Raw genomic sequence first — 26,898 nt, 5'->3', positions numbered from 1 at the left:
TCGCATAACTATGTCTCCCGGAGAATTGCTTTTATCAAAAAGGTCCCGGCGGTTGCTTTCCTACATAAACCTTGAGATTAGCGATGTTATAAATCCGGGCGCCTGAAAGAGCAAAAATTTTGATTCCGTATTTATTAGGTTTTGATGGAATATACTGTCTGAAGCTACATCGACCACGAAAATCCTCCAACTTTTCGTCGACCGTGACATATTCTGACATACTGTAACCACTTTTACAATTCTCGACAAATACGTCAAAATATTCTGTTATTGCGGCAAGTTTATCAAGTTCTTTCCTTTGTGGTCGTGTGGTTTTATCATCAAAACGCAAGGCAGCCAGTAAAAAGCGGTTTAGAGACATTGTTAGACGGAAAATTTCCACCCCAGTATTTAGATGATTAGCTTTCAATATCAGAGTCTGAATTTCAGCTTTGCTAGTGATTTTTGCATCACTCACTCTTGAATAATTTTGCGCTATTGTGCTTTCGACTACAATGTCCAACATTGGATCACTGATGAAATATTTCCATATTTCTAAAGGTTGCTTTAATGATCTTGTGGATAACCTTGAAATTGGAAGTCTTGTTACTATATTCTCGGTCCTCCGTCTAATATTTTTCGGCGGAACCGTTTTACCGTCCTTGCCTACAAATGAGTTTACAGTTCCTTCCTCTTCAGTTGCATCCTCCTGATCAGAAATTCCTTGTTCTGTGTCTGAATCATCTTGCCTTGTCTCCAAGACATCTTCGTCTGAATCTGAAGGAAAGTCGTCAAAATCCTCTTCATCCTCCCTCTCATACTCAACGAATGCTTCCTGCATAAGCTTCACGCCATTTACAGAAAAATAACACAAAATCTAATATAAAGTACCAAATAGTGCCAAAATTTACCAAATAAAATACATACCTTTCAGAAATTTCACAAGCGAATGCCCGAAAAAATCCAACTCCGATTCGGTCTCGCCTCTATATGCCAAACGACTATACAGATCCAGCTATCCCGTTGAACTAACGTCGAACGGGACCGAAACCGATATTTGATTGCTTAAGGGAGGGTTAATTTCTTCGCTCAAATATTGCAGTAAGTTCGTCGTTGATAGTCAATGAAAATTATTCCACGTACACCACAAAAAACCGACGACATGATCTTGCCTGAAGATGGAACAATCTTTGTCTTCTTCGGATCCGGTTTTACCTTTTCATTCCATTGTTTTGATTGTTAATTTCACCATTTTCGTTATTTCTTCGGAACTTAATGCAGCCGAACTTTGTGTGCCGTTTCCTATTTTCAGTATAATGTTGTACTGATTGGTTGCCTTCTATCAGATGACTTCAAATTCATTGATTTCATTGGTTGTCTTCAGGAGCGAATAATTGGTTGGTAACATTGGTATCTATCCGATTACGGACACGGTACAAAGAAAAAGAATTTTCCATGAGTTTTAGCAAAAAAAAGGTTTATTGGAATTTTTTTTATAATCATTGTGACTCTTTTAATTGTTTCTGTTGGAAGATAATTTTATTTCTTTGGTTGGTATTTAAATAGTGCGATATTTCGTTTTATTTTCATATTTCTTTTCTTGATCAAGTTATCAATAATGTAGATGGCTTTTTGTCACTTTATGAAAAAGTTTTTGATAATTTTTCGAAAAATCTAATTTTCTTCGAATTTCCGGTAATTTTTTGACGTAATTGTATGTATAACAGAACAATGGGATATTTATCAACGACCTTTAATTCCAATAAATCGTTAGGTCCAACAATAAATTGAAAAACAAACATCGCCGTTTCATGTGCATACATAATAACAAAATTTTAAATAAATTTCATTTGAATAAGTTGATATTACGCGTATTATAACATCTGACATATTTTCATTGGAAAATTGTTCGAATTTTTCAAAACATGGCGTATGTTACAGGTTTGTTATTTGAAATGACAGCTTTATATAAAATAGCGTGCAAAAAAATGAACACACCTCTTAAGTTTCATTTTCAAATAACCCGCATTTCCCTAACCAAACTTTCCTTACTATTATAAACAAATTTTCTTGAACAAACTTAACTCCGAAGAAATATTTAGAAAAGCAACAAGCAGATGGTATCAAAATCAACGGAGATGCAATCAACAACATTAGATACAGTTAATATAGCAAATAACAATGAAGAAATGCAAAATATTATGCAAAAAATATACGTAGCAAATGAAGAACGAAGAAAACAAAACATATGATTATTAGCAAAAGTCAACATCCAGTGAGTTTAACGATAAACGGTCAAGTCATACATATCATGGATGGAAAGAGTTTAAGTAGCGTTCAAATACCACCAAATATATTCGTTTCGTTTCGTTTAACCAAGTTATCGTCTTCAAAGACTGGAAATAACGCGCGTCAGACACTCTAATTGTGAGAGTTGGTGTGGTGGTGGTGAATTCAGATATTCCAACTTAGTTGCTTTGTTCTTTGGTGTAGAGGCTTGGACCACAACCAAGGCTACTTTAAAAAGATTGGGATCTTTCGAAATGTGGGTATATCGACATATTTTGAAAAGATCCTGAACGCATTACATCATGGAAGTTATCCAGAGACTTGGGAGAGAAAAGGAAGTCGTCTTTAGCTTTGTACAGTTGATTGTCCATTGGATAGTAAGAGAGGACGGCATTCATATTGCAGAACCCACTCCGGTGGTTAGGTTAGGTTTTGATATTAGATAAAAACTGCCTATGAAACATATATTGAGTTGAAATGTTGAAATATCGGTTTGAGTCAACTCGTGGCTAGACATCCTCATTCAAATCTATCTGTAGTAAGGCAAGTGTTCCAAAGATATTGAAACTGCAATGAAAAAATATGAAGAAGAACCAAAGAAAGCCCTAACCATATAGAGAAAGCTTGTTCGGAAACTACCAACGCGGGTTCACATCTGGAAGATCAGTCTTAGACCATATTTTCACACTGAGTCAAACGCGAAGAATTTGGTATGAATCTGACCTGTCTTACTCAGTTTTTTTAGATTTTCAGAAAGCTTACGACACTGTGAACAGTGGAAGGAATCACTTCCATGCATAAAAGGCCTGCGTGTAGCACCGAGATAGATTTAGATATAAAGAATATTGGGTCGTATTGGTTATATACGTAAAAGGGATCAAACTTTGATTTTTAAGCAACCTTATGTTTATAAACAATAATTTTAATGTAAAAAATCATGAGCTACTTCTTACAAATCCAAATTAGAATCGCAAATTTTGACCAGTTTTAAAAATCTGAGCTTTTGACCAGTTTTGTCTGACTTGACTAGTAACATCGATTTAGTAATGTCTGTAACTAATGGTAAACTAGTGGGAGGAGCTTGTTAATGATGCAAAGCCCCCGAGAATCGCCAAACACGACATCAATTTGTTCGTGTTCAAATTTATTGAACATTCTAGCAAAGAAGTTTTCGATTCAGTCTCAAAATAATCTTGGAATCGATAGATACAAAAAAATCTATTGAGGACAAGAACAACTATTTAGATCATGGACTGTATCCGAGTTTCGTCATCGTTTACCTACCCAAGAGCACGGAGTATATATTCAGGTGGTATAACTTGCAATGCCGGATATGGAATGGCTAATAAAGCCTTAATCCAAGGTGATACGTATATGATGATAAATGTTAACGCTAAAAATCAGATCCTAGTAACACGTTAAGACCTAAAGCTGGCTATTGAAGATGAGTGGTAATGTTTACCTCAAGAGTTTATCAAAATATTAATAAAAACGATGAAACACATGAAGGAAACTTTGATTAAAGCATAACCAAAGAAAGAAAAGCCTCTAATCACTTTGTATTACTCAAATAAACCGTTTTTTTTTCGACAGACAATAGTTGATAGAGTTACTAATATTACAAAAAATTTTCTACAGTCTATTTATTAAAATAGTAAACTAAAGCAATGATTAGTGCGTGAGCAGCACGTGAATATCTCGGGCGAAACGCGGCGCTGTACACGTGATAATGCATGAATATGTTTTTTTTTTCGATAAATAGACTATAATATATATTTTTTTCCAAAAATCATTCCATCGGCACTTACTAGAAATGTAAATCATCAAAACAAGCCGGTTTTTCGATCCAAAAAAGAAGTCTGAAAAGAAACAAGCCGCTGGAGTTGATGTAACTATAAAAAGGGCAAAGTATAATGCTGTTTCATAACTTCAAATACAAAAATGTGGGAATAAACAGTAATATATCAAACTAATTCACTTTTCTTTCATCAGAAATATGCTACTTGTAATTATATAAAAATAAATACTTGAGACAGCTAGAAACATAATAAAAATTGCCCAAAAAGTGATTTATATTTCTCAAAACATATTCAGAAATCATTAAATCGGTAACACATCATCATCATCAAGGTATTCGGAGAAGTACGAAAAGAACCAATCCGCTCGAGTTAAAAGAACTAGGAAAAGTATTTTCGTCGTGGCTCAATAATGATAATAAAATTAACACAGATTTCTTGCTTCCTTCGAGCTTTTTCCATTCGTCAATTCAAAAAAATATGGTTAAAAAACGTAAGCAGATACGAGTACATGCGTATTGCAAAATTCAAATCAAAATCAACACCCGCTTTAATCTGCCGATATAAATTGCAAACGTAAAAGAACTTAATGTACATTTCAATGTCTCACGTACTAGTCAAGAACTCCGCTTTATTTAACGTATTTACGTTGTCACACAGATATATACACGGTGTCAATATAAATATTGTTATGTAAACGCGCTATAGTTGATAATTTTTAATTTGAAATGGTGGCGAGAAATTTCGAAGTTCGAGAAGTTTCTAATTCGCGTTTTTTACACGAAACAGACGAAGATGATGGTAGTTTTATCACTTTGCAAGAACTTAAACCGGTTATTGTGCAACAGGAATTGCAATCATATCAACGCAGTTATTATGAATTACCCAGTATGATAGAGTGAGTATTATATCTCATATTAGCTGTGAATAGCTATATTTTGGCTTCACCCTATATATGTTTTATTAAATGAACATTAAAAGTTATTTATTTCTATTTTTTATATCGTGAATTTCGATTAATCATCTCCAATAGCTTTTTCCTTAGACTTGGAAGAAGATTTTTACTATTTTGATTAGATGAAGATATTAGGAAAACATAATTCAAAGATAGTTGAAGTTCTTTATTTTTTAACTATACGAGGATTATCTGAAAAATTTGTTTCCCATAATAATCTAATAAAAAATCAAAATTTTAGTTGTTTATTTCAATCATAAACATTAAAAAACAATTATATAGGAAAAAAAGTAATTCAGACAATCCATTATCTTCATTCAAAACTTAAAATGAATTTTAAAATTCTCGTACAACATTTTGTATGACCTCAGTAATTATTTTGTTAATTTCTTCCGTTATCCTAACTTTTAAATCAGCCTTATTATTAGACCTATTGAAATAAACTTTAGATTTTGAATAACTCTATAAGAAGTAATCGAGAGGAATCAAATCAGGGGATCTAGCTGGCCATTGGATCGTTCCACGTCTTCCAATCCTTCTATTGGAACAAACCTCGTTTGAATAATTTCTGTACGTGTGAAATGCGGTGGAACTTTGTCTTGTTGTCTACCAGCACAAACATTCACGTTTTAGGTCACAATGAGTGACTCGATAATTTCATCATTAATACTGTACTATTTCCTCTTCTTCTTTAATCTTATGATTTACTGACTTTTCCCAGTTTTCAAGCTTCACATAATAATTCAACATCTTCTTCTGCTATCCAAGGATGTTGACCATCATCTCTGACCATTTTATCCTGTCTCTGGTGGTCTGAATTCATTTTCCTGCGGTTCTTATCCTCCAATTTTTGATAATTTGATTCCCATAAGCCGACTGTGTATACCAACTATATTCAGGAGTCTGCAAAACTGTGCAGTCCGTATCTCGTATATTGTTGATCCGTATGCCATTTACTTTGAAGCCTAATTTTTGTGAATCGAAGACTTCTTGAAAGATGTTTTCCTAATAAACGTTAAACATGTATGGAGAGAGGACCTCAGCCTAACACCAAGTATTTTCTGTGCCTTCGAAAGTTCGTTTTCAACTCTGAACTACAGCTGGTTAGTTTCAATACAGCGTATATCTTGTCTATGTCAGGTCGCCTGAATATTTGAACTAGTTTATGGTGTTGCACTCTGTCAAAAGCTTTTTCGCGATCTATAAAACACATAACTACATTCTTCCGGTGGTCATAGCAGTTCTAAACCATTACTTTTATGTTTCTGTTTATAGATATTATTATTTGATCAAAAACAATTGAATAATCAATACAAATATCGCTTTTAACCTCAGTAAATGTGATTTAGAAAATTTCTTTTTGTTGTTTCAGTGACCCCTGCTCATCGAGTTTATCATATCAGTCAAATCAAAATTCGACGTCTGCTTTAGATGATAGTAGCTCTTTATCAAGTTCAAATAACAGAAAACGAAAAACATATTTTCAGTAAGTAGCAAACATTACAAAGAGTTTCTTAATAAGTAGGAACTTCATAACATATTGGATTACAAAGAATGAAGAGGTGTTATCAGTCCCAATTGCCTGTAGTCCCCTTAGTCGTCCTATCCCATGAAGAATCTCGCCAGAAATATCAACCACACACCATATCTGATTAAATAATACAAATATGTATATAAAATAACTTGTAAGGTTAATAGGAATTTTAATAATAACAGTTGTTCATCATATCCATCATCACCACAATTTTGTGGGTTTCATTTTGCTTCTGGCTTCTTCTGTAGCCTGTTCTCTTCTTCCATTATGTTTCAAACATGTTCATCACTTTGTTTTGTTATTGAAATACGTAGCTTGGTTCCGCTGCGAGATGGAAATCGCAAGATGACCCACGTTGCCTCGTTTAAGAAGCCCAGTAGCTGTTCTTCCGTGAATCCGATATCGCGTTGTCCCACTCGACTACAGCCAGCTGCAGATTCGATCATCGCTTGCAGTTCGCCGAAGTTAACACCGGGCTATACAGCAAGGGCAGTTTTACGGCATTTGGCACCAAATCGTTGATCGATTGGCGTAGAACCAGGGGTTTTAGCTTTACCTAGGCCTCTAGGTTGGAAGCCTTGAGTAGAGGAGTGTTGGAGATTGGACTTCCTTCCACACCAGTTATATGGTGCTTCGAAATCGATGCTTTGGAGGTAATGAGTTCCGTGGTGTTGTTTACTCAGAGCTTCCAGAGGAACGAGGAGGATTTGTCATGGTCTCTGCTCTTGCAAAGACTTTGGAATTTCGACAGGTTTCTCGCAGGAGTTGTTCGCGATAACTAATTAGGATTCAGGTACCATTCATTCATCAGCACTGAGCTGTCCTTTGCATCGATCACCCTCCTCATGCAACGAAGGACAAGGGGGCGTACGCTAGGACCCCTCACCAACGTTAAGGTCCAACGGCTTCTTCAGGGGTATTTTAGAACATAAAAACAAACACGAAGTTGGTTATTTCCTTTGTCAAATTTGTAGCGTCCACAATTTCACGCTTTTCCTGCGATTTCAATCAAATATTAGTAAAAACTTTTGCCTTGACGCCCTACTTTTCTAAATTACCTAAAACTTCCTCAATTATACCTTTTTTATGGTCAATAGTTAATGAAAACACGACCTGGAAATAGTGGGAATCAAGTCACAAAAACAAAGCAAAAGACAGATAAAACTTTGTGAAAATCATTATACAATCGAACAAAAAAAAATCATTATACAATCGAACAAAAAACCAAAAAAACGTCTAAAATAACTTTACTAACTCTAATTTGTCAATTTGCGTTTTTATAATTTTACATGTGATACCAAAGTTCACTTTAGAACACAATCATTTTCAAAATTTAATAAAATTGATTCTAAATCTTAATATTTTAAAGAAAATAATACGACATAACCTAAAATATTTATTAATTTGTTTCTCCATTTACTATAATATTATCAATTTTATAAAAATTAATTACCTAATCAGTACTGACATCATTATTAACACCTGTTCACCACTAAGCCGGCTTAAGTACAGAGTGGTCATGTAAAATATTTATTCATCTCAAGTTACTAAATTAATAAAAAGCAGTTTGAACTATCCAACGCCACCTATAGGTCAAATACTAATTCATGGTTTTTGAAGCTCCACATACTCAAGATTATTACCGAATAAGCGATCTCAAACATGACGTAATGACTACGTAAATATGTATGTATAGAAATGGAGAATCTCCACTAGTGCCTCTTTGACAACTACCAACCAATTAGTCTTGAAAACAAACATCTAAGATGGATAATGAGTCACGTTCCCATTCGATTAACGCCCAATAATTAAGTTTCGAAACTAGAAGGACACTTGTTGGAGTTCTGATATTATACAGGTGTTCGAGTTATGATTTCTAAGAAAAAATTACCAAGTTCAATGTTGTAGGCTTCTTAGAACTTTACGCATGTTTAGTGTTCGAAGATTTACTTGAAATTTATTTTCCTACATCACCTATTGTCTAAGTATAGTCACATTTATAAAAATACATTTTTTGCGGTGGTATTTGAAAATTCTGGGGTGATTAATTTCCAGTAAAGATTACTTTGAAAGGGAATCAATCCAAAATACATTTTTGTGTGAAATTAAAATGTCTATAACTATAATTTAAGCTTTAATCGTTTGTCCAATTTTAAAAAAAACTTTTTATTATTACTTATTACACTTCTATCCAAGCAGAAACACTTCAAAGTAACTTAACCTAGAATTCGTAGATGAAGAACCATTTTCTTGGAATATATAAATAATTTTTATTAAAAAATGTTTTAAATAACATTTTATTCGTACATTTAGAATATACATTAGATTATTAACATTAATTGAGAATTAGAATCGTCGAAATTTAATCAAAAGTTGATTCGGTATTTCACTTTGACTGAGATTGTTACAATAAAAATTACTAATGTAGTTGGATCGGTTGAAAACACCTTGTAAAATAAGCATTGTAATCTTATTGATGTTTTAGATATTATAAAATGTAATAAATAGCCAATTTAGCTCTCAAAAGAATTGTTTTTAACAATAAATACACGTTCAATTCAAAAATTCTCTAAAACCAACACATTAAATAAAGCTTACATAACCTCAAAACGCGGTAACGTCAAATTCAAGTTTTAGAACGATCAGTGATTGACGTTAAGTCAATTATATCGTTGTCTCTTTTTACGATTACTATTGTCAATTTGAAAAAAAAAACTATCACTTGTAGTTAGTCTTGTGAAGAAGACAATCGACTTTAGGTTATCGCATTTGATTTTTATTGATAGAAGAAGATAGTATGTACAAAATATGTGTTTGATAAATCGTAAATTGAGTAACGTAATGGAAGAGATCCGCCGTTTCTAATTTATTTTGCAAATATTTTCAAATTTCTAACTCATTTACGTTTTAGCGACGATATTGAAGGAAAGGAAGATGGCGGAGAAGATAATAAGTCTATCAAATCAAACGACGACAATAAAAAGTAAGATTTCCATTTATATTTAATTTGTTCCAATTTGAAAATACCACTGTATATAGAGGTCGGCATAAGTCAGGCAAAGCTATCGAAAAATCGGCACGACGCTCATAAATTTGGCAACGCTGTCGAAAAAGATTCAAACGAAGCATCTTCGTGTTTCACTCAGTTGTGTCTGTGTCGTGATAAAACGGGCGTTTTCAAAATAAATAACCAATACAAGAAAGTTTTTTGTTACGTCGTATCTGCGTACGAACGCGGATTTCGAAACTAGATTTACCGAATTTCAACAACGTTCAAAAATGTTCAAAATTCTTAAAAACGGGCTCTGTTACCGACGCGTCGCGTTCTAAACGACTTGTATCTGTGATAACTAACGAAAATATGGAAACAGTGCCGCTGGCCGTTAGTTGGGCAGCCGAACCAATTTGCAGTGCAGCTATCGGGAGAATGCTGAATGCGCTTTCTAATTTACCGTCCGCGTCTCTTCCATGCACTTCACGAGGTTGATTTTGAATTTTAGGGTCGCGTGACAGGTCAAAGTTATCTGGAAACGCTCCAAGATTTACGTGGGCGAATGGACAACGATCCATCCCTCATTTTATACAGGATGGAGCTTCGTCGCACTATGCGTTAAGTGTGCGGGATTAGATAGGCAGACGAGGATTCGTTAAGTAACCCTCTCGGTTACGTGACCTGAAACCCTGTGATTTCGTCCTGTAGTGCCTTCTCAAGGACTGCGGACAAAACGACCACGCACCCTTCCCGATCTCCGAAGAATTTGAGCGTTTTTTCGAAACCCTTTCCTAATTTTTTAATATTTCATTATGACGCCGCATTTTTTTTCTCTTTAAGAAAATTTGTTGCCGACCTCGGTATTAAAACATATCTTCTTTATAGAGAATCCTTCATTATCAAATATATTTATATTGATTGAGTTGAAGAAAAAGTATAAAACTAATTTTCCAATTTGTTTCATTAACTTTAAACTTGTCTTCAATGACACTGCGCCTGTTTTCTAGGCGTGAATGGAAAAATGCATTCATGACATTTCCGAATGGCCTAGAGAATAGAACTTTTACAGATACACACTATCTAAGTAGATAATATGTTAAGTTTTAAATGCAGACCACCTTGAACCCGCTAGGGCTTCATCCGTTACGTAATTTTCAATAAATATATTATCCATTACATAGTACGTCGTAATCTGTGGGTTTTTTGAAGAAATAAAGCTACGAGGTTTTGCTTATATGTTTATTAAAAAACTTTTTTATACATTGTTGTCAGATGTTTATTGTTAGTAAGTAGGATAGGGAATAAAATAAAACTTTTAGGACCATTTGGCAACGTTGTAAACAGAGTACATGTTGGATACTACGCTGATAACTTGGTTATCATAAATGATAACTATACAGTTGATACTAATATAAGTTAACAGTCACATTGCCCTACAAACTAATTAATTTGCTTAGAATTTATATATTTTGAATTGCTTGCCAAAAGCTCTTTCAAACAACATCAAATTTATAAAAATCGCCTAAAAACATTTTTTCATAGTAAGGTTCCCACTCTCCCCTACGTCTTATATACTGCCTAGAATTTATTGAAGATTTCGATTATCGTATATAAATTGTCACTTAATTGAATAACTTTCATATTTTCTAATACGCCCTCTAGTGATGGATCTAAAACTCTGAAAATAATTTCCTCGTGTTTCTCGTCGCCATTTTTATAATTTTTCCTCCCCTTAAGCTGTAATATAATCCGTTCTTGACTGGGCCGGATTAAGCTAGCGGCTTGGGGGGGCTATAGCCCCGGGCCCCAGGTCCAAGAGAGCCCCATCATTTGGAAATCATTCTGTATTTATTGATGTGTTGATACTACAAATCTGACGTATTGATATTATTTTGTGAATTTTTCCGGGTTTTCGAATTCCTTAAGGAGGCCCCGTCATTATTTTAGCCCCGGGGCCTTATAAATCTTAATCCGGCCCTGGTTCTTGAGATATAGCCGACCGCCTTTATTAATTGCCCACCCAGTAAAACCACTTTCAAATCTAGCAATTTTATATTATTTAAATTGAAAGTGAAAAGATCATATACACTAATAAGAATCTTCCGTGAATTTGTTATTAATCTAGAATTAGTTTGTAAGTGGAAAGGGAAAAGATAGATCATTTTGAATCAATTGGCAACGTTGTAAACAAAGTACATATAGCACAAAACATATCCAATTGTTCTATGACAGATAGCCAGTATCATAGAACATCATTTTTAGACTATACGAAGGTATTTTATTAAAATTTAAAGAATTGAAAATAACTAAATTTGTTTTTAGTTAATATTAGTACAAGTTATTACTATAATATTTAAATTTCAATATTATTTCGATTTCCTCAAAATCTATTAACGATTATCTAATAGCAATAAAATGTTTCTTTTACAAACAACACCCATAAATAATTACAGTTATTTATTTTTATATTAGATCAGTAATAGTGACATTTGAAAAAAAATGTTTTCACATAATATTACATTATGTTGTAATCGTCTGATATAAATAACGGTATCCATAAACACCACGCATTCTTTTCATGTTTATCCTTGGATGCATTTATACCGTATTTCAATAAAATAAACGGTGTTTGTTAATTATTGAAAATGTCAATAAACGTTAAAATCACTTTTCAATGTTATATCAACGAAAGTAAAATTTTTTTACTACAAATTACAATAACAACTGAATTTCCATTAGAAATTATGCCTGCATTATATTTTATATGTCTCATATTATTTAAAAAATCCAAAATATTTAATTAGTTAATTATTAAAAGTAATTAATTGAAATAAATAACACCAATAACAAATTTTTGTGAGAGTGCAAGGAAATCTGTCAACAGCGCGGCTATAATGAATATTCATATTATTATAACATTAAAATTTCTGAACTACTGTTTGTTCTTATCTATAATATAACAATTATTTTCAACTAATCTTTTTACATCATTCAAAAATATCATTAATGTTGTCAAATAAATTAATATTTTCGCTGTTCTTCAAAAATTGACCACGTGTCAGCAAGATGTTATCGCATATATTGTAAAAAATGACTGTCAGGCATCAGCTTGGGAATGAATTACTTATAACGGACTATATCTTAAAAACATGTGATAAGGACAAATTTTTTCGCATGAAAACATTGAAAAAACGGAAAAAATTTCGTTCGGTTTCAGTTAAACATTGCATTTTTCAGTTTTATTCTTAATTGTAAACCTACCGTTAATAGCTACATTTTAGTACTTAAATTTGAATGTAATTTAATAAATATATCAATGTTCATTGACTTCTAACAATAATTTCATTTAATTTTGTATACAGATTGAGATTTAACTAAGAATGCAACGATTATATACACGGATGTACTTTTATTTATTTATCTAATCGTGACCATGAAACAACCGTATTATGACAGAATTTACAATGTTGTCATATGTTAATTATTTCTGTTCATATATAATATAAATTTAGCAAGAATTTTAAAAGAAAAAAACTATACAAAGCGATTTATTTCAAATAATAAAACGTCCCTTCATCTAGTTTAAAAAGACTCAAAGACAATAATACGCTTTCATCAAGTAAGAAAATACATAACCGTCACAAACCTGTCAACGACACTTCGTATATTGGGTTGCATATATTGTTGTCTGAAGATACACATTGGGTTGCATATAATGAAGTCTTATAACCATATTTTAGGATATGATGGACTTAACAAAACTCTAACAGAACAAAAATTGACAAGTCCCAATTCAAATTTTTATATTTAAATAATTGAAAACATGAATCAACCGCGAATATACGGCATTATTTTCAATTAACCCAAGATAAGCGAAATTTTTGTACTCAATATATAAATATTCGGAAATGTACAACATGTTTTTGTAGACAAAACCACAGTGAAGTTGAGAAACGTAGAAGGGATAAAATGAACACTTACATCACAGAGCTCTCTTCTATGGTTCCGATGTGTCACGCGATGTCCAGAAAATTGGATAAACTAACTGTTTTAAGAATGGCTGTGCAGCATTTGAAGTCTATTAGAGGGGCCCTACCTTCCTATACAGAAGGTCATTATAAACCATCACTACTATCTGATCAAGAATTAAAACACATCATTTTACAGGTGAGTTATCAAAATAATGGGGTTTTCAATTGGTTTTCCCGTCAATTTTTAGGCTGCTGATGGTTTTTTATTCGTAGTTGGGTGCGATAGAGGTAGAATTTTATACGTTTCAGAATCTGTGTCAAAAGTACTCAATTATTCGCAGGTAATTACCGCAATTGAAAAAGAAAATACAAACTTTTCTCTTTCTAGTTTTCCATATTACACTTTTTGACCGCAGAATCTGATATATTTTATTATAGGGTGATCTTTTAGGCCAAAGTCTTTTTGATATTTTACACCCAAAAGATGTTGCCAAAGTTAAAGAACAGTTATCTTCGTCTGATATTAACCCCAGAGAAAGACTGATCGATGCCAAGAGTAAGTATGTGATTTTTAACTTTTTTTCTCATTTGGTAATATACTTTGTATTAAATCACGACTTTTTTATTTTGTTCATTAACATAAAGCAATTCTTTGAAAATAGTAGCTACTAAATTAATCAATCTCACGTTTTAGAAATCCGACAACAACGCTTTTTATCTACTTGTGTATATTTGAAGCAGTGTTAGCATATAAAAATATTTTAATTTCTGTGTTTTTTGAATACAGTCTCATTATTTCATATTTGATATTCTTTCGAATTATTTAGCTTGGCAACACTGTAACTTATTGTACACCCCACGACAATATCTTCAAGGTTAAGATGTTTTTTGCGGGAAATATGAAACTATTGGTAATTTGACAAACAGTGGAAGAAATTTCTGAAATAGTTATTTATCATAATTAAGAATTTTTCATTTTTCAGTTATAAATCAGTTAATCGTATATACCTGAAGCTTAAATTCAACTTTGTTACCAAGCATAGTTAGAGTAGGAATTTTACACAGCGTTGCCAAGTCGATCAAGATTTTGAAATAGACAAAAAAATTTATTATTAATTCACAATCTAGTGGTAATCTATTCCAGCTATGCTTCCTGTCAAAACAGACGTTCCCCAAGGAGCGTCCCGCTTATGCCCCGGTGCTCGACGTTCATTTTTTTGTAGAATGAAATGTAATGTTTCTTCACAAGTAAAAGAAGAAGCTGACACTACTACCGGTTACCATAGACGGAAAAAATACAATTCAGGTTAAAATACAATAATTTAACTTCTGTTTTCAAAAAAAAATCTATTCCAGATAAAAAATATAACGTTATTCAATGTACGGGTTACTTAAAATCGTGGGCACCAGCCAAAATTGGTTTAGATGAACAAGAAGAAGGAGACGGGGAAACTTGTAATTTATCGTGTTTAGTTGCCGTTGGAAGAATTCTTCCACATATATCGACAGTAGCTGCCAACTGTCAAGGAAGGCATAATATTAGACATATTCAATTCATATCTCGACATGCTTTAGACGGAAAGTTTTTATTCATCGACCAAAGGTAGATACGGGGTTTAGTTAAAAAATTCCGGTAAACGAAATGGTTTCAGGTCGACTCTGGTTTTGGGATTTCTTCCTCAAGAACTACTAGGTACTTCGATGTATGAATATTTTCACCACGAGGATATTCAGTCTTTGGCGGATTATCATAAAGTGGCTTTACAAAGTACCAATTCTGTTACGACTGAAGTGTATAGATTTAGAACGAAAAGCGGTGGTTTCATTAAGATACAGAGCGAGTGGAAGGCGTTCAAAAACCCGTGGACCAAAGAAATAGAGAATTTTATATCGAAAAATAATCTCATCCTGTAAGTACGTTTTTTTAAATTAATTATTCTAATAAACTTGATGATGAACTCTAAAATTTTTATCAAAATATCAGTTATTTATTCTTTTTTAATATTATCACTATTTTTTATGACATTATAAATTTATGTAAGACTTGTATAAAACTTTTGGAATAACCCCCATATTTTCATTTCATGCTAATTATACGAGTGCAATGATGCCAGATTTATTGCACATAAACAAAAATTTATTGTTTTCTGATTTGTTCTTTATGAGATATGGTCAATATACTCATTTTCCTAAGATTTATTTATATAAAATACAATAACCACTTATATATACAACAAAATATATTATACTCTGTTTTTAAACTAGGAGAAATAAGTTAAGTCAACTTGGCAACCATGTACATTTCTCAGCAGTTTGACATCATATGATCGTAATACTTTATGTGAATTGTAAACAGTGTTTGCTTTGGTATTTTTTATGCTAGTGGTTTATTGTTATTATTTTATTGAAATAAAAAAATATTTGAGAGTAATAATTTGAAAATGTACTGTAATGTAAATTTCGCTCAGTGAAAGTAGCAGCATTTCGCCATAAAAATTGAAATAATGCAGTTTAAAAACCAACAAATAACTTCACAAAGCAAATAAATTTTCACACATAATCTTACGGTAAAAGCATTTGCTTACTCCACTGCGGACATTTTTAAATTGGTCTCAGCTGTTCTTGTTAATTCCTTAGATTCTCCAATAATTGCTCTCAGTCCATAAAGATTATTAGTGATATTCAGTGGTGTATTTAAAATTTTCAAAAATGTTTCTCCTAGGTTAAAAATAGACTAAATAGAAAGTATTTAGAATTTTTCATAAAATATAATGGAGAAAAATGTACTGCGAGATTTGACGTGGTATACATCTTAAAACATTTTGTTTTTGTTAGTACTGACTTTAGGACTGTAGAGAGCAGTGCCAGTCATACTGATAGGATACGAGAAAATATTGATTTTTTAACTCAACGTAAGTATTCTATACTAATTAACAATTAATTAATTCTTTGAGTAATTTCATCTAGTTTAGTTTTTTTAGATTTTCTGTTTGTATAAATAATCTTAAACACACTCTATGAAAGATAAACTGAATATTTGCATTGATTTTTTCACTAGTCACATTTACCATTGGCAAATTTGAAAATATATATTGAGAACGTTCGAAAATTTAATTTAATGTTTAGTAATAAATTCTATGAATCGTATTCGTTATTGCTTTAACAGGTCAATTCAATGTTGCCAGACTTTTCAACTTTATTCCACTATTTTTGTTTAAAACAAAGACGGAAGACCGAAATAACGAAATATTTGACAAAATATTCATTTTACCTAGCAAAAGAATTAATTTTAATGAAATTCAAATCATGAGAATATTTACTAAGTTTATAGTTTTTCTTTTAAAATGATGCAAATTTACGTTCTTGTTTAAAATCCTTCAACTTGAAAGAAATGCTTTGGCAACAGTGGTTTGATTAATTAATTAACTAGTTGATTATTACACCAATAATGACAGATCCATTCAATGTTGTCACTCTTTTCAACTTTATTTGATCATTTTTTTCTTTATAACGTTGATGAGAGACCGACACAACGAAAGTGAAGAAATTTTATTTTCACCCAACAAATTAATTAATTTGAATAAAATTTAAATCATGAGAGTGTTTGCTAATTATATAAAGAAATACTTCAATTCTTGCAACACTGGCAAGATTCATTTTATCTAATAGACAACCATAGCATGACGTCATGTAAGTCATATTGTTATAGTTTATTTGTTAACAAAGTTTAATGTAATTTAAAAAGTGTTTTATCGGTTCACTGTTGTATAAGATGGTAATGTGTTTTGTGACAGAAGGTATTTCTAATTTCTAAATATATATACGATGGGAAGTGATCCCTAACCTGTCCTAACAATGGCGGCGTGTAACGTTAACATTCCTATAGTGTGTTTCTAATGAGATTATACATATTTATATATGTTTTTTTTTAATTATGTTTGTACTAACATAATAAAATATTGTATCTTCCATGTTCTTATCGTTTCTAGCGAACGGTAAAGACATGCATCTTCTAATAAATAATCACATAGAGGTCAGTAAAATAGGTAGACAAATCGCCGATCAAGTAATCGATTCGCAAAGAAGGGGAGATTCTTCTTGCAGCAACAGTCCGGTACCGGAATCCTCATTTACTTTACCGATTTTAACCGGAGAGGTGACTAAATATTTTATTCTACAGTTTGTCCCTTCAACTGTAATACTACTTTGTAGGCTCGTGTTTCACCAAGTCTTACGAGTGCAGAGGAGCAAAATCAAAATGCAATAGGGGATTTTTCGGATTCGAAATTTTATGATATAAGAAATTTGTCGGTATCTAGTGTAGCAAACGATCCAGGTATGAAAAAAAATGTGATTTTTTATTTACTAGGTTTCTTCAATTTATTTTAACACCACATGTTCAGTTTTTCGTATTTCTTTTTATTTGAGGTTATTTTCGATTTTAGTCCAGTCACTTTAAATCTCAAATCTTTGAAAAAAATTCTTAGAGCTAAATTTCTGTATATACTTTTATTATAACGGTGTTACGAATATGTGATAAATCTATATTGATATAGTGCCAACTAAAAACGTTACAAAGGTCAAAAGGTCACAAAAATCAGTTTTTCGCCAATATCTCTATTTCTCGAATAGAATGTCAATAGAGGTCATTATAAAAATTGTTTGTTTTGAAATTATCTACAAAAAAAGCTTTTTGTATTTTTCTTGAAAAACGTTGAGGCAGACTTGATCCAGCTAGGAGTTCGACGTTGGAGGCACCAAGCTTAAGACAGAAGGATTGGTAGTCGATTGTTGAGAAGACCCTGGTTCTCAAAGGACGGTAGCGCCGGTTAAAGAAGAAGAAGATGGAAATAAACCAACAACGAATAGCCAGGATTGTGATGTATGTAGATATATGAGGGAAAAAGGAAGATAAAGGAATGACCAGATAGAGGATGAAATAAAAAATGAAAGTTAAATCTTATCTGGTTAAATATCCTTACATCCTTCGATTTTTGTCTTATCCATTCCATTTATTATTGGTTCTTACTATTTATCTTTGATTTTCTTCTACATTTCACTACAATGTTATCGGTATTAATATTGAAATATTCCTTCTTAGTTCACACAATTTTAATGTGTAAGTACATGATAAAGTTTTAGGAGCAGCAACAGATGAAGGTATTATAGATATGATTGAAGATGACAATACTAGAACGGAGAGAGTAAATCCTTCGTCGTCTGTAGATGGTAACGACGAAGCAGCTATGGCTGTCATTATGAGCTTATTAGAAGCTGATGCTGGTTTAGGGGGACCTGTAGATTTCTCAGGATTACCATGGCCATTACCTTGACCAGATTAAATTGTTTAGTAATTTTTTGGCCTCAAATTTTAAGTAATTCAAATGTGGATTTGTGAACTAAATAAATATAATTGTTTTCAATTTCTTTTATTTATGAAAAAATATTCCCAATACTTTTTCCAAACTTTAGTTCTATTAGAGGCTGAGGATAAAAATACTATTTTGATATAATTCTCAAAATGTTTAAAACATTTATTATAAAATAAAGTACAAAAACCAATAAATTAATCAAAATTATTGTTTCTCAAAGCCTTTTTTGAGTGGCACATCAAAAACAATTGGCAAATTTTTGGGTATATAATTAATATCACATGTCGAAGCATTTATATAAATAATTTTCCCATCAGAAGTAACTCCATATCCTAAAAAATTATTAAACAAAACCAGTGATTTTGTTACAAAAAGTTGTTATTTATAAATCACCTTCGTGAATATGTCCAAAAACATGATACTTAGGTTGAACCCTCTGTTGTACTGTATTTAATAATTCGACACACCCTGCTCTAATACCTGAACATACCAAATCACCGTGGCCTAAGGGAGGAGTGTGCGTTATTAAAATATCAATATCATCGGGGATGTTTTTCCATTTTGAAAGACACTCTTCTCCTCTCTTTAAGTTAAACGCCCAGTTCCCAAATTCCGGTTGCCTGTGAATATATCTGATACATTAAAACAACCATTTTTTTTCAAATAAAAAATACTGTGAATAAATAAAATAACATTACCATGGTGAACCGTACAATTTAATCCCATAAAGTTCAACACCGCAGTCTTCTAAGTAAATACAATTTGTAAGATACTCTTGAATATTTTGAGTATTTACAGAATCAAGAATATCATCTTTAGTATTTCCGTAATTTTTTATTTCATCTTTTTCCGTATGATTATGACGCTTTTCCCTATTATTTAACTTAAATTCGCTCTTAAATTTTTTATCAAAACTAAGTTCATGATTACCAGCTATCACTATTTTATATCTATGGGGTAAAGATCCTTAAAAATTAACTAATAATACAATTGCATTATAAAAAAATCTAATTATTACCTAACCATTCATTAAATTGTATAACTTCTTCTTTTTGTCCACACTTCGTGAAATCTCCAGCATGGATAAAAATATCACCATCTGGTATATCATATATAATGTTCCTAATAAGGGAATGTGTATCACTCATACAAACAAATCTAATTTTGTCATTTTCAACCGGTTTCGTCGGTAATTTAACGTTCAATTTAAGAAGTTTTTGTTGTTTTGAAATTACTTTCCATGCTGCTGTAGGGTCGTCAGTTAAAGGGTGAATACCAACATCTTTTTTAATTTTATCAGTCATTTTCTTTAGAGAGAGATTCTTTATAAACCATCCAGTCAAATACTCGGTTTAATTACATTTTAATTTAAAATATGTAATTACTCTTCTTAACACGAACGGAACGTCATGAATTGTTAACCCCCCACTAACATATGAAGATGCTTGCATGATCATAGACAAAGTATAAACATAAAGGTGATTAACTTCCATAGACATAGTAATACAATGGTCGGATTCAGCGGACGTAGCGCTACCCACAGAACATACTTAGAGTATAAGCACTCTGGTATGCTCTATACTACTACCTATCGGGAACATGTTGAACGTTCGTGTTAAGTGTTTTTTGTTTTCCGTGTCTTGTTACTTTATGACAGGTATATTTTTAAATCACAAGCTATTTTAGTCGCTTTTATTGCTTTTTTTTCTAAGAAAGGGTACAACTTGACGTTTGATTACAGAACACGGTCGATTTAACAATTTCGCTACCGCTACCTAACACAAATTAAAAGCGCTACAAACGTGTTGAATTTGTAGATTATGATGTATCACTGAATGATTCACTAGGGCTGCACAACGGTTTCGTCCGCTGAATGTGACCTATGTCTATGTTAACTCCCGAAAAAACATAATATGCGAACACTTCTTTGAAAGCGGTAGTAGGATGTTATAAATAACTTCGCGCCCATTTCGCCAGTGAAATATTAATGGATCAGAGTGGATGACAACAATTCACACAATACCGACGAAACAAGCCACTTTATTTTAAAATTCTAAACTTATTTAGTGGAAGTACAGTAAATTTTGCCATAATGCAACTAAAAATTCCCGAGAATCCGTGTTGAATTGAATTTTACGCCACTCTATGCATAATATTTATTTCAAACTGTATGCTTTCACCAAGGCTACAAATTATGCAGCACTCAAGTTTAGAAACAGAGAGAATTTTTTTCATTTTTTCAATATTTATTTTATAATTAATGTGATATTAACAAACCGCCTATTTAAATGTAAATGATCTGTGTTGACAATTAACATCACCACCAAAGTCAAATAGAGCTAACGTCAAAAATGGCCTATAAAAGAGTTTGTTTATAACGGAGTACACACGTGTTTCCGACATTCATTTAAACAAGATCAAGTTGAATATGCTATCGAGACATTCTTAAGGAACGAACTTGTGTTTATAATGGAGTGTGTTGTATGTGGTGGAACACAATTTACGAAAGAATCTGGATTTTATTTTTGTAACGAGTGCCAAACACAAAGTCAAGAAATTAAGGAACATGCTTTTCAAGAAGAGGATGCACGTATAAATGTGAAAACCACAAGAAAAGTTAAATCAGAAACTAGTAAGGATGAGGAAACCAAAAATGTAACAAGTTGGGAGTGTTACAATGTTATCATGTTGATGGTAACAGAAGAATTGGTTAATTTGGGTGTCGATAGATCTATTAAAAACGTTGTAAAATGTTTATGGATGCGTTATTTACAGAAATTGGAAGTATTGAATTTAGAAGTAGATGAAAAACCAAAATTTCCTTTGGTTCGTATGAAAAAGTAAGTATAATAAAGAAAATTTGAGATACTTTACTTTACTTTAAACAAGTTTTCCGTCTTTTAGAAACTTTGACAAACATGTTTTTTGATTTCTAATAAATCTTCTATATTTCTCGATCTTAAATCTGGTGTAACGATATGTAAAGAGGTTGGTCTGTGACTTGTTTAATTTGATCAGACCATCATTATAAACCTTATATATTCTCATTTCATCTTCTAACTACTTGTCCAAATATTGCAACTTTCTTCATGTATAATGATGATAGGCTGGCGGTTATACTTAACTCTGCAAGTATTAACTGATTAAGTCTCTTTGCAGTTCAGGGAATTCTAAACAATCTCTAGTAGCACCACAGTTCAAATGAATCAATATATTTGTGCTCCTCCAGATTATCTTTCTTATTATGTATGAGCATCATACTTTTGGTCAAAGTTATCTTCTTTTAACTTGGAATAGTTTATTTTTATTTGCAACTATTTAGGGATCTTCATATAGTATATGGAATAAAGAAAAAAAGAAGAAGAAGAAGTTCTTCCTCATCCCAACAAACTGGTTTAACAGAGTCAACAACCAGAAGAGAAAGAACTAGGAAAAAGGTACCTGAATATGTTTAAAGTATATTTATCAAATTAGCTGTAATTTTATATAATTTTAGAAAGCTTTAGCTGAAGCAGAATACAGAGAACATACAATAAAATCAAAAACAGATGGTAGTTCTTTACAAAATGAAACTTTAACTAGTCTCAAAGATAATTCTGAAAAGTCTTCAGAATGTGAGGAAATTGTTTTTAACAAATATGTAGTAAAAGAACTGAGAAAATCATTATCGGAAGATCATTTAGAGGTTCACCAGAAAGATTTGGATATGAATCTCAAATGCCATCGTATAAATAAATTACTCTCCTATGCGCATAGAAGTAGCGTCCATAATTTATCTCCAAAGAAGATATATGGTATTCTATACCTCGCTCTACTTATCAACAAGGACCCCATGCAATTGGGCGATTTGTTGAGATATTTGAGAGAAGGTCATTTGAGCTTGAATAGTTACGCTTCTCTCTTTCCTGAGGATTATTCTAATAAAAATTTAAACATAAAAGACAATCCTGTAACTCATTTATATAATAGCGAAATATTCAGGCAAACTGCCGGAAGGTTAGCGAAATTTTTAAATGTTCAGAAATATATATGTGTCCCTGATTTGGTTGCTTTGAGTCGAAGATATTGTCAAGAAATGAATCTACCAGGTAAGTTAATGAATTGTGTGGATAAATGAGATATTTCAATTGATATAAAAGATTAAAGACTTGTTTGGGAGTTGGAATTTTTAACTGTTCTTCACAAATTTAATTCTCATTCATATATTTTCCAAAATCTCAGCAAATAAATGTTGTTAGTTCAAGTGTTCAAATGTTTTTCAAAAATCAAAGTGATTAGCTTCCTCCACACTGTTTCCAGTTGCTGTGTCTTCCAGGATTAGTATAAGAGTTCTTGCTAGAAAGGGAAGGATGGTAAAGGTCCTAAAGAATCTTTTTTTTAACTGGATTGGTTCCAGATAGGGTTGAGGATGGTGTTTCATAGAAATTTTCGTAGCAAAGATGCATTTTGTTCTTAAAATTTTTTATTATAAATGGTACATGAAATTTCATTAGTAATTATAAGATAAAAAAGTATCTTCAACCTATGGAAGGAGTAAAATTATTTGGTTTGGACATTTTCCAAACATAAACTTGTTTTTAGTTGAAATATCAGTGGCAGTAGAAAATATAATAGCTGAAAATCCACCAAAATTCAAACCGCATAAAAATATCATTCCGAATTACGAAGGAAGAGTCATGTCTATTATAATATTCGTTTTAAAACTTCTGTATGGATTGGATGGAATTTCAGAAATAAGTTTATCAAATTACGCAAAAGCTGCCAACAGAAAATGGAAACATTTGAAAATGTTTGATATAATGGAATGGTTGGAATTCATAAATTACAGAAAATTGATTTTAGCCGAGAGACATTTCCCTTCGTTTATAAAAGAAAACGAAGGGGGAATGGATAGTGATTTATACGTGCAGTACAGGAAAAGTCACAATATAAATATAGCAGAAAATAGGAAGTTAGTTGTAGATATGAAGGGATACAAAGATTTATTAACTACTATAGAAAGATTAGATTATAATTCCATCCCTCACATACACTTTCCATCTAGTTTGTATCCTTTAACAACACACACTGAAGTTATTCTTAGGTTATTAAGAGGAACAGAAGATGGTGAAATTGATAATTGTAAGTTTTATTCATTGAAAAAAATTTTTTTTTTATTAATTTTCATTGAATTTTCAGGTATTTTAGAGAAGAATTTTCAAGACTGTAGTCTTGATTTCTTGCTAAGACCGCTACCTTACTTAGAAAAATTAAATAAAGATATACAATATAAAAATGGTGGTATGAATGATAAATGGGTATTAAAAAAGTTTGAAACTAGGCACATAGCTATAAAATCATTCATAGGCACTCCTGTAGAACTTGTTCTTACAGAAATCGTTCCGAAACTAACCAAGAAGAAAAATGAAATCGCGGAAGATACTCCAGATGATGTAATTGCAGAAATTGCACAAGAAGAATATAATAACTATAACTATTATAAATTCCAAAAAAATTTTCTTCGGTTGAAGGAACTCAACGTGGAAGAAATTTTGAATTTGGAGACAGAAAGTGATGATATAAAATCTGATTATAAAGTGCATTGTTTCCCGTATGAAAGGTAAGGATATTGTTCAATTATAACACTTTAAAACTCATTCTATTCGTCTATTACTTCAAGACAAATATCTAACTAACTTCCAAAAATCTGCTCAATTAAATGGTGATATCCTGTACAAGTCATTTGTAATTGTTTTTACTGGGATCCCAATACTTTTTTGGGTTATAATGGTTCCTTTTGGTAATGATTCAGTCCAGGGAATTTCTTCCCTTTGTTTTTTCTCTAAAAACCCTTTTATTTAGAAAAGATATCACACTCCATGTATTATATCCACTAAATCCATTCCATTAGAGGGTAATATTGATTTGTAGATTGTTTTTACTGGTATCTAAATATTTTATTCGCGGTAACGGTTTCTTTAGGTAATAATCCAGCCCGGGAAACTTCTTCCCTTTCAGTTTCTTCTAAAAATCCTTCTATATAGAGGAAATATCACACTCTATGTATTTTGTGTTTATGTTGTAGGTATTGGTTGAATATCAATATAGCAGTTGAATTTTTGAATAACAACGATTTTGATGCTCATTTCAATAATTATAATTCAAATTTTAAACTTATTTTTCAACAATGTGCCAAATTAATAGATCAAGCAATCAGAGTTTTATATCTCGAATACCAAACTACAGAGTTGTATTTAGTTTATAATGGAAAAAATTATAAGGATTTTAAAAGAAGGAAAAAGTCGAATAATTTGAGAATACCTAGAAATCAGTACTTCAATTATTGGTAGTTGAAATAAAAAATTATCATTATTTGTTTTTCTTTATTTTGCTTTATTACCCTTTGTTTTAAGTACAAATAATTGTACAAAGTCAATTTTGCAATTATTGGTAGTTAATTACTACGTGATAACATCTCATGAAAATGACATTAGAATACAAATAATAGTTGCGTTCGGTAATGCTGTTCGCGGAACAGAGCGGTAAACTGCTATCGCTGCTCTTTAAAACAGTGATAATAGCTTAGAGCAGCAAGACTGCTATCACATGTTGTTGTGAATGCTATTCTGCTCATTTACTTTCTTTCTCTTATTCGCAAGAACACTGGTTACGTCAACCTTTTCTACAGACACAGCATACGACTGAAAACGCCAACGCAGCTATATACGAATATATACCTTATGTTATGATGCTACATGATCGTAATTACCATGCAGCGGGCGGCAACGGAACGATTGGAAGTTTTGTTAGAGTTGGAGAGTTCCGTTTTCTCAATATCAACGACATTTATATTTAATGTTGGGCCGAAAAATATATTTACCTCTGTTTTTCAGTAAACTGTACTATTTTGTTTTTTAGGTGCTTTTGGTAGATTATTTTTTGATTTTCCAAATATAAAAATACCAAATATTTGTAGTGATTATTTCGTTAATGTTTTAGTAGTTCCATCTTTACACTTATGTTACTGGGTTTAACGGGTTTCGTCTCGTTTGCTGGAAATCCCCGATGCATTTGTTATTTTTATTGTTTTGATACGGTGATAGTTATAGTGTTATTACGTTATCTCGTGGAAATGTACAATAGTTATTTTTGAGTTTCTCTGTGGAAGTGATTATATACACTGGAAATATAGTGCGGTGAAGACTTTTTTACTTATTCTTTTGGATGGTATTTTATTTGCCTAAAACTTTGTTCTTTGTGTTCTTATAGACGTCATACAGGTATTGTGAATTGAACTTTGTTATTTTTTAAATTCTTCTAATTCTTGTTAAACAATATGGATAGAAAAAAAACTAGTGACATCTGGTTACATTTTTTGTGCAAATCAGATAAATTTGCAACGTGTAAAATTTGTAACAAAGATTTTTCGTTTAAAACATCTATTACAAATTTAAAACGGCATCTGTTAGTAAAACATCCAACTGTGTCAATGAGGACAATTAAGAACTCTCCCAGTGCGTCCACATCTTTACAAAGGGGACGTCAAGAAGATGAAATCCGTAGTACCTCTGAAAATTCAGTTTTAGAGCTTGAATATAATAGTGGTCCGTCTTCCACCTCAACACCAATTCATTTCTCTGAATCCGAAAGGAGTACAACTAGTGAACCTTATCATAATATTACCAATTTATCAAAAGATACCATCGACCGGTTAATACTAGATTTGTGTATAAAAGACTACCAACCCTTTTCAATAGTGGAAGATTCTGGTTTTAATAAGTTAATAAAAAATTTAGCTCCCGGTTATGTTCTACCAAGTAGAAAATACTTATCAGACACATTGTTGACAAGTATGTACGACAAATGTTTGGCTGAACTAGTTGGAAAATTAGATTCAGTAAAAAGTGTTTGTATCACTACGGACAACTGGACTTCTATAAAGAACGAGAATTATATTGGAATAGCTGTGCATTATATAGACAACCAATACAAACTACATCATAACCTTTTGGAGTGTATAAAATTTGAAGG

At 31.8% G+C, this 26,898-nt stretch overlaps 3 protein-coding genes across 5 annotated transcripts; 2 read left to right on the top strand and 1 right to left on the bottom strand.

The window, feature by feature from the left end:
* The first annotated feature begins 4,652 nt into the window (after nucleotides 1-4,652).
* Nucleotides 4,653-18,939, top strand: LOC130901763 (protein cycle). Of its 3 annotated transcripts, none has more exons than XM_057813347.1 (13): nucleotides 4,653-4,962; nucleotides 6,392-6,505; nucleotides 9,465-9,536; nucleotides 13,475-13,712; nucleotides 13,765-13,857; nucleotides 13,955-14,072; nucleotides 14,661-14,822; nucleotides 14,873-15,119; nucleotides 15,169-15,426; nucleotides 16,352-16,428; nucleotides 17,506-17,672; nucleotides 17,729-17,852; nucleotides 18,659-18,939. In XM_057813347.1, the coding sequence occupies exons 1-13, from the start codon at nucleotides 4,793-4,795 to the stop codon at nucleotides 18,847-18,849; spliced, it is 2,031 nt and encodes a 676-aa protein (XP_057669330.1). In that variant the 5' UTR covers nucleotides 4,653-4,792; the 3' UTR covers nucleotides 18,850-18,939. The 3 variants fall into 3 exon arrangements, with proteins under 3 accessions (XP_057669330.1, XP_057669329.1, XP_057669331.1); XM_057813346.1 differs by having other exon boundaries at nucleotides 18,653-18,939; XM_057813348.1 differs by lacking the exons at nucleotides 16,352-16,428; nucleotides 17,506-17,672; nucleotides 17,729-17,852; nucleotides 18,659-18,939 and having other exon boundaries at nucleotides 4,656-4,962; nucleotides 15,169-15,430.
* A 79-nt stretch (nucleotides 18,940-19,018) lies between these two features.
* On the bottom strand, nucleotides 19,019-20,325 carry LOC130902548 (UPF0046 protein C25E10.12). The gene is made up of 4 exons (XM_057814769.1): nucleotides 19,907-20,325; nucleotides 19,587-19,854; nucleotides 19,282-19,508; nucleotides 19,019-19,220 (listed from the first exon to the last, which is right to left on the bottom strand). Exons 1-4 carry the CDS (start codon nucleotides 20,190-20,192, stop codon nucleotides 19,093-19,095), a joined length of 909 nt encoding a protein of 302 aa, XP_057670752.1. The 5' UTR covers nucleotides 20,193-20,325; the 3' UTR covers nucleotides 19,019-19,092.
* Nucleotides 20,326-21,251: 926 nt separating this feature from the next.
* Nucleotides 21,252-25,239, top strand: LOC130902545 (TATA box-binding protein-associated factor RNA polymerase I subunit B). The gene is made up of 6 exons (XM_057814765.1): nucleotides 21,252-21,728; nucleotides 22,211-22,325; nucleotides 22,385-22,976; nucleotides 23,470-24,009; nucleotides 24,067-24,487; nucleotides 24,953-25,239. Exons 1-6 carry the CDS (start codon nucleotides 21,358-21,360, stop codon nucleotides 25,215-25,217), a joined length of 2,304 nt encoding a protein of 767 aa, XP_057670748.1. The 5' UTR covers nucleotides 21,252-21,357; the 3' UTR covers nucleotides 25,218-25,239.
* The last annotated feature ends 1,659 nt before the right edge of the window (nucleotides 25,240-26,898 follow it).

The sequence above is a fragment of the Diorhabda carinulata genome, chromosome X (genome assembly GCF_026250575.1).
Source record: "Diorhabda carinulata isolate Delta chromosome X, icDioCari1.1, whole genome shotgun sequence".
NCBI classification, from domain to species: domain Eukaryota; kingdom Metazoa; phylum Arthropoda; class Insecta; order Coleoptera; family Chrysomelidae; genus Diorhabda; species Diorhabda carinulata.
The sequence above is the reverse complement of the archived record's forward strand: the minus strand, read 5'-3'. Positions and strand labels throughout refer to the sequence as shown.